Source organism: Mus caroli, chromosome 18 (assembly GCF_900094665.2).
Source record: "Mus caroli chromosome 18, CAROLI_EIJ_v1.1, whole genome shotgun sequence".
NCBI classification, from domain to species: domain Eukaryota; kingdom Metazoa; phylum Chordata; class Mammalia; order Rodentia; family Muridae; genus Mus; species Mus caroli.
In genome coordinates this window covers 41,829,215-41,841,404 of record NC_034587.1, presented here as the reverse complement: position 1 = coordinate 41,841,404, position 12,190 = coordinate 41,829,215, and the positions used below count along the sequence as shown (strand labels likewise).

The following is a 12,190-nucleotide window of genomic DNA, read 5'->3' as shown; positions in this document are numbered from 1 at the left end:
CTGAAAATGTAAAAAGTAATAGCATTAGAAAAATAATTAAAATATTCAACTAGAAAACACATAACATTAAAAAGCATTCACATAAAGATAAGCATATTAGTTACTTTTTAAAAATTATCTTTATTCTTACTTAAACTCAAGTAGAAAACAAACATCTTCCCATCAGTAAGATTAACAAAAATAAACCAACAACCTGCTAACTGAAAATAAATTTCAACAAAACTGAAATGTATTACTATTTCCTGTCTCAGTATATCAAATATGCCTTATAGTATTTCCTAATTGTCTCACTATATCAAATACACCTCAGTATTCCCTAACTATCTCATTATATCAAACATTCCGTTGTATTTCCTAATTGTCTCACTATGTCAAATATAATTCAGTATTTTCTAACTGTCTCATGTTATAAACAAACCACACCAATTGTTGTATTTTTATGATATTGGCTTAGTTTATTTCATATAGATTTTTACTACTTCATACTACATTTACCTCTAAAGGATGAAGGTTCCTGAAGAGCGTTACTTGCCAGTCTTGCTGGTCCACAGAACACCAGGACAGTAACAGGTGTCACTGCTGAACAACATCTGATATTAGCAATTCTATGGGCTCTGGTCATTTCATCATAAATAAGCCAATCTGTGGGCAATGCCTGAATCGCTGCAGCCTGACCATTGGCTGGAGGAATCTATTAAGAAAGAAAAGAAAGAAAGAAAGAAAGAAAGAAAGAAAGAAAGAAAGAAAGAAAGAAAGAAAGAAACAAAGAAGTCAATCTCATTTATTAATCTTATTTAATCAAATTTATTGGGAATACTTTTAAGTTCTTTAGTAAAACATAATGTATATTAGTACTCAAAAACTGAAGCAAGCCCTTGTTCTGGTTTATTCAGATTCCCTCACTACTTTTCCAATGTTCCCTCTTCTATTTCTAAGATTTAATATTTTATTACACACATTTTCCAAATTATTTTGCTAAAGCAGAGCAAGTTGGAGTATTTTTGTTTATCTTCATTACCACAAGGTCTAAGAGCATTAAAAATGTTTTACCTTTTTGTATTGAGGCTGACTGAGAACTGAAGTGGGATGAAAGCGTACTTTTTTTTCCTTTGGCCCTGTCAATATTACATTCTCTCTGTCCACGTGGACTAAATTAGGATACATGCCTGCTACCAATGCAGCTTTAACAACAGCCCAGTTCTCGGAGTTTGTATTAACATCTCGAATGTCACCACCACCTCGTGCTCTAACAAAACCTAGGTGGACAAAAAGAGCACACTAATCTTTTCTATTTCGCAAAAGGCACTTTAACATTTATGGACATTTGACAACAGAAAATGTAGCCTCACACAAATTTAATAATATCTATCTCTATGGCTAATATTATCCATTCTGGCAAGTGTGGAAGAATAAAACTAACAGAGCAAAGTTTTTTGTATCTGTTCAGGCTAGATGAACTATATAAGTTACTGGGAAAAGATATCATATGCAATTCCAACTGTCGCTTTATGGATCCCCTTGTTCATCATCCTGAGCATTTGGGATATTGGTGGATGGCTTTTACACCTGGCTCTATATGCACATTCTTCAGTAAAGCCATTGATCAGTTGCTGTGTTGATTAGCTTTTTGTCCACCTGACAAGCTAGAGTCATCTAAGGAGAGGGAACCTCACTTAAAAAAATACCTGCCTCTGGCCTATAAACAAGTCTGTGAGGTATTTCCTTGACTGCTGATTGATGTGACAGGGGTCAGTCCACTCTGGGCAGTGCCTTCCCTGGCAGGTGGTCCTGGATGATGTAAGAAAGCATGCTGAGCAAGCAATGGAGAGCAAGTCAGCAAGCAACATAATTCCAGAGTGTCTGTCTAGTTCCTGCCCTGACTTCCTTTGTTGATGTAACAGCTAACAGCTGAAATAAGCCCATTCCGTCCCTGGTTGCTTTTGATCACAGTCTTTATCATAGCAAAAGAAATCAAACCAAGACAGCTGCCACCATAAACATACTCCAAGTTCACAACTTGAAATCCAAACCAGTCTTTTGACTTTTACCAATATTTTCATTTTCTCAGACATCATCTCTAACGGTATAGTTAAGTATGCATACTGTACGCTTAAATTTTAAAAACCCTTCACATTTTTCCATATTTAAAACAAATCTAAATTCTCAATTATCTCTTTCCCCTAATACTTTGGCTAACCTATAAAACCAGATTTAGATATTAATGATTATCTCTTCAGTTAACTATGTTACTTAAAAAACAACAAAACTTTCAAAGCCATTCTAAAAGAAAACAGTAACATTAGAAAAACTGCATACCTTCAAGGTATTACCAATCATTTTAGTGTTCCACATGTATACAGCAGCCATATTACTCTACTTAAATTTTTATATTCACATATTCTTATATTAAGTGTATACACACACACACACTTAAATTCACTGAGTTAAATAACTTCGAATTGGAAGAGTCAAAAGTAAATATAACAACTTATTATATATAAACTGATCACTAACAAAAATTAAAAGTTGCTCTGCCAACAGTATCAAAAGGATATACTGATCACGTTCATACACTTTTACACATAGTTTTACACACATAGTTCATATAGTTTTACACAACCAGTGTAATACTTCATCACTAAGCAAAAGTACAGAGGTTGGAGAACTGTACACATCAGCTCATGAACACAGACAAACAGTGTTATGTAGAGAACAGAAACTGTCATCACTTTAAATCTGGAAGCATGAAGTAAAAGCAGGTGTCCTATGTAGGAAATCTTTACCTGATGCTCTAAGCTGACCAAGCAACTGTGTTCTCATGCCTATAATGATTTCCATAGTAGCTTGTGAAAGAAAATTCTTTTCACAAAAGGCTCGCTCCCACCCATCACTTCGTGCTTTCTGCCATGCCTACAAAAAAAGGAAACAAACAAACACAGATTCTGTAACAAAAATTGTCTGCCAATCACTTCTAACTGAGGCAACAAAATAATACCACTACTATATTAATCACTCAAGGTAAAGTATTATTCTGATAGTTTTACAAAAGTCTAAAATTTTATAATCAAACTAGACTTGTCATTTAGTTTATACACAGCTGCTATCATGTCAATTGAGTTTCAAAACTCTCAATGAGAACTAAACACCAAGTGATTCAAATAACCAACTTTGTAAAAATAATTATTCTCATAGATCTAGTTTGGGGCTGGTATAATAACAACTATGAGAGGCTTTCTACTTATATATTCCATTAAAATATTTTATATCTAGGAATCCTAAAAGTTCTAATAAAGAAAATAATTATAATCTCTATGCGATTCTCCTAATTTGACTGGAAACCAAAAGTGGGGTTTCTAGAAATCATACATATAATATAAAAATCTGGCCTTTGAAAATATGCTATTCTGGATTGAACATGACTAAAAATAAGCCATATCTCATCTCATCTCATCTGCTTTCAAGGAACTGGAAAGGACACGGCACAGGAATCCTACTGCAGATTTCTGATAATTCCTAAGTTTCTATACTATATACTATCTACTATCTACTATATATCTAATATCCTAACTGAACAGTTCATTACTTAATATTAGTCATAAAAGGGTTTGCAACTGCTGAAATTACATATGTTAGAAAATTTTTGAGTGCCCGAAGCAGTGCTTTCCATATAAACAAGAAAAATGTAAGGATGTAGAGAGAGGCATAGCCTAGAGTCAAGAAATTAGAAGAATTAAAAAAGATGTTTGCTTTTTAAGAAATAATGTATTTCCCCTAAATATCTGAATTTCTAAATTACACTGTATTTCTCACCTCAGAGGTATTTTATCATCCTTTCTTTACTCAATATCTCACTACTTTTTTTTAAGGTTTTAAATTATTTTTTTCTTTATAAAATTAAATTAATGGCATAAAGTCTTAAGTACACAAGAAAATACTGTTAAAAAAAAGAATTTCACAAATAATACTAAATTTAAGATGGTTTTCTTTCAGTCTTTGTTCTGTGTCTTCTATATAGCAACAGCCATTATAAATAATTTTAAGAGTTATTTCTGGCCAAATAATGACTGAAGAGTGAACAATAGTCAAACATTGTAAATATGTATATGCGTGCATAAATCCTAATTAGATAAGGGGGGAGCAAAAATCTAAAATTTTATAATCGAACTAGACTTGTCATTGAGTTTATATACAACTGCTATCATGTCAATTGAGTTAAAATTTCTCCCATATACTCCTTTTTGCTCTCTTTCATATTCATGGCCTCTTTCTTCATTAGCTGTTACATGCACGAGCACATGTGCACACACACACACTGTTAAATATAAGATGCTCAATCTGTATAATGTATGTATGTTTTCAGGGTTGACCATTTGGTATTGAATAGCCAATTGGTGTGTTCTTCCCTGGGGAAAGACTACTTCACTTTCTGTAGTCTTTAGTTGCTTGTACTTCTTTGTGTAGGGTTGAGGCCTCATGGTCTTTCCCTTGTCCACTTCTGCTCTATTGATAAAATATGACTTCTAAGACTGGAGAGATGGCTCAGTCGTTAAGAGCTTTGCTGCTCTTGTGGATGACACAGGTTCAGTTCTAAGCACTGACATGGTGGCTCACAACCATCCATAATCCTATTCTCGGGAATCGAACTCCTTACCTCCACAGATACCAGGTACACACATGACATATATACATACATGCAGGAAAAATACTCATACAGATAAAAATAAATAAATCTTAACTAAAAATAAATAAAACGTGGCTTCCAAAGTAAAACAAAATTAACAGAGTATTTAGTTTTTATTTTAATTTTTAGACTGCTATACTTGCCCCAGAATGTACTAAATATACCACATTTAACAATAAACAAAAGCAGTAATACCTGAAATGCTCTCAGAAGTGCCATGTGGTCACTGAAAGTCCCTGCAGTGAAACGTTTCCTACAAAGCATAGCTGCACGTTTCTGAGAGGCCTGGGTAGGCAGTACAAAAGGATCACGATAAGCGAGTGTGCAGGCAATTGTAAGGATGGGGTCGAGACACTTTAAAACAACCGCACACAGGACCATTTTCCCAAGATGCGGTTCTACTGGCAAATCAGCCAAATGATACCCAAGTTCAGTCAGATCTTCCCATGCATCCATTGCATCTATTGTCTAGGAAAAAGGAGGGAAAAAAAGATTGACATACCTCAAAATGATGTTTAAATTAAGAATGCAGTATGAAATAATGTAAATATTCTTTTACTATCCCATCACATAAAAATATATTTTGTATTATATATATATATAACAACTATATCTACTATTTTAAATTATAAAAGCACTAAAGTACTGATCAAGTAACAATTTTTAAAAGAATAAAATTATTTAAAACATATGCTCATTTAGCTTAAATTTTAAGTTGAAAAAACAGACAAGTAAGCTAATGGAAGCACCAACCTTAAGCATCTGCACAGCATTTCTCACAATTAAAGCTGGAGGCGGTTCAGGGGCTTTCATAAGGAAGTCGGCAATGGTGCAGTTAACTGGGGCTAACAGCTTGGTATGTAAACAAAGTTCCTGGACCCACAATGACAAAAGAATTAGAAATGGTAAAACTATACCACTAACTTTTATATTAAGGAAACCATGAGAACTATTGAGTCCCAATCACAAACTAGTAAAGGATTAGGGGGAAGAACAATATATTCAGTGAAACTTGCTCGTAACACCCTCAATCAATTGACACCAAAATGATAACTGCCCCTGATGGCAACATTTTTTCAGAGATTTACCCTCACCACTTAAAGGGAAACTATCCAAACAGTAAGGCATTTTTCTCCCTTTAGGATCACTTCATTCTATAATCTTTTTCCATTCAACAAATATTTGGGTGCTTTTGACAGTCAGGCATATGCAACAAATGGATAGATGCCTGCTCTTTTGGAGTTAATAGAAAAGTGAAAAACAGACCTTAGATTACTTTAGCACATCATTATTTATAATTACTTATATCTATGCTAAGTGCTATGGAGGATACTGGGTGCCACAGGGGAGTGGCAGTACGTAAATTGTAACCAAGTTCCAGAAGGAGCTGGAGAAGAAGACTAGGAGAAGTCAAAGACAGTCTCCAAGAAGAAATGGTACTAACACTAAGATGTACATAATAGGAGTTTAATCATAAATTAAGTAAGGGAAAGAAATTTAGAAATGGGTTAGCACACATGAAAGTAAAAGAAGTAAGTTTAACTTGGGGGACTTTTGGGATAGCATTGGAAATGTAACTGAGGAAAATATGTAATAAAAATATTAAAAATTAAAAAAAAACACTCTGGTAAGAGTAGAAACATGAGGATAGGGGATTAGAAACATTTGAAGAGTTTATTTAATAATTTAGGTTCCAAAAGTTTTTCATTATATATCTGAGGAACAAAAAAATCTTGCAAAGACATTGGCAATATGAAATCACAGGGATACGAATGTCAAAACCGTGATTTTGTATCACCTGAAAGACTGGAAGCAAGTATCTAGGCTACGAGACTAAAGAGCCAGTGTGGGGGCTGGGCAGATGGCTTGGTGGTTAAGCACTTGCTGCACAGCAATGGAGCCAGGCTGAGATCCCAGCACTCACATCAGGCAGCTTACAGCCTTCTGCAACTCCACCTCCAGGGGATTGGAGGAGACATACTGGCTTCCAAAGGCACCACATACATGGGCATTCTTACAGACAGACACATAAGCATGCATATAAAATAAAAATAAAAAGAGTAAAGTTTTCAAACACAGACTCAAACTGATATTCTTTTAGTAGTTTACCAGGAAAGCAGAAAACTCAAAGAAAAGCAATGAAGATTTGGAGATCTCCGTGAATACAGAATTACAAAGATGGAGGCTCAGCATCTTACATTATGATGTTGGGATTACCTTCTGTAACTTACACTCAGTTCCTAATCCTATTTAGAATTTTCAAAATCCACACTGTATATTTGAGACTCTTAAAATGTAGAAGTACGCACACACACACACACACACACCCTTACTTTTGAATGGCTCCCATATTTTAAATGTATTCCAGTAACTTAAAAAAAATATCTAAAGGTTCAGTAAGATTTGTAGAGAAAAATCATTTTTGTGGCTATATCCCACTTCATAAAACTTACAATTTTATTTTGTAAACTGAATTTATTCAATCCCAATCTGTAGAAATGAAATGAGACCTGTCCTCACTCATAGACAAAGCCTTAGAGTTTTAGGTCTACCTGCAATGGCATTCTCAAGAGTTCTGGCGTCTGAAATTCCAGCATGTTCTGAAATCGAAGTCTACTAAATAGACGGAAACAAATTCCAGGTCTACATCGTCCCGCTCTTAAAATAAGACATAAAATTAAGACTCAGATAAGGGTAAATACAGTAATAATGAAACTGTACACTGATGTGATTTAGGAGACAGAAAAACAAATCATGATCAAGACATCTGAGTTCTAATCTCCTTTAACCTCCACAAATACATGTAGAAGGTATTTTGTGCTCCGGGACTCAATATTATCATTTACTGAGCAAAATTCATAAACATGTCATCTGCAGTTATAGCTAAAAGTAAACACACAAAGAAATCCAAGTTTGTAGCATAAATACGAAATCAAGTGAAATTCAAAGCATGAATGCGTAGTAATTTAAATTTAATCAATTTCACCGAGAGAGATGTTATCAAGCACTATGTTCAGGCCCACTGATCAGAGTTAACAAATTGTGGGTTACATAACAACAAAGCTCTGGCATTTACCCTATCATCACGGAGACACAGTTTCTTGGAAAGCATCAGAAAATATAACGATGTAGTCTCCTTTTAGTTCTTTTATCAGGAAAATAACTAGTGTTTAGAATGGATGACATACTTCCACCCTTATGCAGTTCACAACCAAGAAAGGATAAAGAACATTCTTCCTCTCCCAACAGCTAACAACAGCCAGCAGCTGCACAGATCCAGATGGGAATGTGTGCTCAATCCCCTCTCCTCCCTCCACATTGATGTTTGATATCATTTGGGCTTGCAACATAGCCTAAATTTAACTTTTAGGCTAAATTTAAAAAATTACCCCAAGGGCCAGTGAGATAGCTCAGGGGTTACAGGCATTTGTCATTAAGCCCAGAGACCTTAGTTCTATTCTCAGGAACTACATGGTAGAAAGTACAAGTTCCTGACAGGTATCATCTGAAAACCACACGTGCCATAGCATATAAGTGCCTCTGACACACATTCAAAATAAAGGAATGTAATTTAAAATTTTCTAGTTAATTAATTTTTTAAAGTATCAAAACAGTTTGCTTGGAAAAAGTCACTATAAAATTAAGACTACTATGAAAACTAATATATCATAAAAGAATATATGACAAATATGTAATATGTAATATCAGTTTCACAGGCAATTAAATGAAAGTAAATTATGCATTAATTATAACATACAATGTACATTACCTGCCTTTGCGCTGTATTGCACTAGCTTTGGAAATCCATACCATTTTTAACATTGTAACAAAATTCAGTGCATCAAAGGATTTCTGTAATATTTAAATAATTTTAAAATTAAATCATTTTAACATAAAATAAGTTTTATGTTAAAACATAATCTGTACTAACAAGGAAATAAGAAATATTATCGACATATTTTTACATGCCAAGTTAAACTTAAAGCCCCCTCTTGATTAATTAGAAGAAACTGTTTCTTAAAAACTCAGGTTTCTGTATTTGTCAGGCTCTGGCAGAGCCTCTCAGGAGAAAGCTGTATCAAGTTCCTGTCAGCAAGCACTTGTTGGCATCTGCAATAGTGTCTGGATTTGGTAACTGTATATGGGATGGATCCCCAGGTGGAGGAGTCTCTAAATGGCCTTCCCTTCAATCTCTGCTCCACACTTTGTCTCTGTATCTCCTCCCATGGGCAATGGACTGAGCACTGGGTCCCCAATGGAGGAACTAAAGAAAGGACCCAAGGAGCTGAAGGGGTCTGCAACCCTATAGGAGAAACAGCAATATGAAAGTTAGTAGCACTGGGAACTTTATTAGTCATGTTAATACTGAAAAGAAACAAATGTTATCACTTATTTATCATAGAAGAAATTCTTTTGCAAAGGGCCCAGCAGGAAATATTTTACACTTTGAGGTCTTTGCTGCAATTTATGAAAAGCCGCAATGCTATGAAAGAACCAACTAATGCCTCGTAGTGATTTGCACCTGCTGAGTAAATGTGGCGGTGCTCACCCTGACTTATGCTGCTGTTGGCTTTCATGTATGTGTCCATGCATATGTGTGAGTGAGTGAGTGTGTGTCTGGAAGCCAGAGATCCACAGCGCACATTTTCCCCGAGTGCTTTCTACTACAGTTTCTGAGACAGGGCCAGTTATGAACCTGGAACTCACTGATTGGGGGATTTGTCTCCATCTTCCTAGCATCGGGGATTGCAAGCACACAGTGACATGTTCAGCCTTTTACATAGGCTATGAGGAGTGGAACTCTGGTTCTCACACTTAAAAGAACAAATAGTGCGCCATCTCCCTAGCCCAGTCTCCAGGTTTTTATTTTCCTTTGTTAATCAAGGGTCTCTTCAAAAATATCTTCCAAACACCTACTATATACTATCTATGATGCATTAGATGATATCAATGAACAAGTGGAATATGGCCCATCCCCATATATAGGAGGAAAACAGAATATGTAATCATATTGTGACAATGTACAAATTTTTATTGTAACTATTCAAACTCTTTACTTTCTTAGTAGTAGTAAGTAGAAGCTAATCTTTTTTTTTTTTNGCCCTGGCTGTCCTGGAACTCACTTTGTAGACCAGGCTGGCCTTGAACTCAGAAATCTGCCTGCCTCTGCCTCCCAAGTGCTGGGATTAAAAGCATGTGCCATCGCGCCTGGCTCTGAAGCTAATCTTTTTGCCTACTTTGTTGGAACACCAAAATATATCCCACGTACTAAATGTAAGCTAGAATAGTTTAGTTAAAAAACGACATATAGTGTGTTAAATTCATCTATACATTTTCCAGTAAATGAAAGTCTCAGTCTTCATTAAGTACAAGTAGAACTTCTTCATACATACCTCTTTCACCTTACCAGAATCAATAACAAACACAACATCATTGACAGTGATGCTTGTCTCAGCAATATTGGTGGAAAGGATCTGCAATGCAGTATGATTTTATCATTAATATGAAAAAGGATCAATGAATTAAAAAACAGAACATAAAAGATCTCATGATGCTTACTATTTTTCGGACACCTGCAGGTGGATTTTTTAATACCTTCTTTTGATCAGATGTCTGCATATTTGAATGAAGCATAAAGACTTGATACCTGTTTACAATTAAAAAGAAAAAAATGTACTCCAGTACCTGTCAGCTAGCATAAGGAACAAGTACAGATCTTTATAGTTTACCTATGTGTATTGTCAGCAAACCGCTTGTCATCGAAGAGGATACGATCCCTCAAACCAACAATTTCATCATATCCAGGTAGAAAAATTAATATTGCACCTTGGAGAAAAACATTTTTAATATTTAATCTTATAAAATTAAACACAATCAACAAACCTAGTCATAAAGAATAATATGATGTGAGTTCAAGTATTGGTATACGATTATAAAAGATATATGCATACTATATGCATATATCAAAGAATTACAGAATAAATTTTATAACTAAATACTAATTTTCAGCAGTTGGCTCCAGTTCTTTCAAATAGTACTTACCAGCATCACAGCTATGGCAGATATTATATAAAAGATGCATGATTAAATCCAAGTCTACTTTTTCATCATCAAAACTATGATGGTAAGCTTTCAACAGCTCTCTGTCTTCTGCACTGAGGTCATTTCCATTTGTTTGAACCAAGGAACTTTCATCTAGATTTCCAAATTCCAATGAAGCACTAAGAAAAATATCAAATCAGTTTTTATTGAAAAGAGTAAGACTTAAAGTCCAAGGTTTCCAACTATTCCCACTGAATCCCAATATCCCCTAAAGGTACTGTCACTTCATGTATTATCTATAGTTAATTTGTGTGCTGATTGCAAACATATTATCCAAGTTAAATTAATAAGTGCTTTTAGAAAAGCTACAACCCAAAGAAACTTCATTAAAATGTGAAAATGACCTATAAATATATCAAGATGCTTCACATAAACTGTCACTAAGGAAATATACACCCAAACTACAAAGGTGCCATTCCACAACCAAAAGGAAGGCAGTTAAGTGATAGGGATGGTACAGAAATGCTAAAACATTCCTAGAAAAAAAAATGTAGACTGATACAGCAATTTTGGAACACTAGCAGTTCTCCAAGGGATAAACACAATGTTTATTACATTACCTAGCAATCCCACTCCTAGCTACAGGTAAAAGAGAAATGGAAATAGATGGATGAATGATGGATGGATGGATAGATAAGGTTAATATCTATATTAACTGTCAGTTTAAATATTTGAGTTCCTACTTATAATTAAGAATGAAAATAGCCTAATTATTCATATATTGACAAATGAACCATGGCATATCAAGACAAGGGACTATTGGTTGGAAATAAAACAGATAAACTTTTAAATCAGTAAGATTAAAAAGAAAAGAAAGTTACAAAAGACTGCATATTATATTGCTCTATTTACACAAAATGCCCAAATAGAACAAGTTATAGAAAGGAAATAAATTGGTGGCTATCCCAAGAACTGGGAGAGCTAGGTGAGAAAATAAGTAAACTGTGATGGGCACAATTTTTTGTGTGTGATAAAAATGCTCTAATATTGACTGTAGTGACTCTAAATACTTTTTTAAAAAGTCACTAAATGTGAATTGAGGTACAGACAATATTGCAATAAAATTTTACTTTACAAAATGAAATATCTTTTTTTATTAGATATTTTCTTTATTTACATTTCAAATGCTATCCCGAAAGTTCTCTATACCCTCCCCCCACCCTTCTCCCCTACCTACCCACTCCCACTTCTTGGCCCTGGCATTCCCTCATACTGAGGCATATAAAGATTGCAAGACCAAGGGGCCTCTCTCCCCACTGATGGCCGACTAGGCCATCTTCTGCTACATATGCAGCTAGAGACACGAGCTCTGGGGGGTACTGGTTAGTTCATATTGTTGTTCCACCTATAGGGTTGCAGACCCCTTCAGCTCCTTGGGTACTTTCTCTAGCTTCTCCATTGGGGGCC

The 12,190-nt window shown here is 34.9% G+C and overlaps 1 protein-coding gene across 1 annotated transcript in view; it reads right to left on the bottom strand.

Moving 5' to 3' along the window:
• The window catches only part of Ythdc2 (YTH domain containing 2), a 55,510-nt gene that overhangs the window by 18,758 nt on the left and 24,562 nt on the right, over positions 1-12,190 (bottom strand). The window contains exons 13-23 of the mRNA XM_021150592.2: positions 10,724-10,902; positions 10,411-10,507; positions 10,241-10,328; positions 10,075-10,155; positions 8,451-8,533; positions 7,234-7,339; positions 5,435-5,554; positions 4,877-5,149; positions 2,784-2,910; positions 1,051-1,256; positions 496-691 (exon numbers count right to left, since the gene is read on the bottom strand). Coding sequence (XP_021006251.1) covers positions 496-691; positions 1,051-1,256; positions 2,784-2,910; positions 4,877-5,149; positions 5,435-5,554; positions 7,234-7,339; positions 8,451-8,533; positions 10,075-10,155; positions 10,241-10,328; positions 10,411-10,507; positions 10,724-10,902 — 1,556 coding nt within the window. The remainder of the gene's footprint in view (positions 1-495; positions 692-1,050; positions 1,257-2,783; positions 2,911-4,876; positions 5,150-5,434; positions 5,555-7,233; positions 7,340-8,450; positions 8,534-10,074; positions 10,156-10,240; positions 10,329-10,410; positions 10,508-10,723; positions 10,903-12,190) is intronic.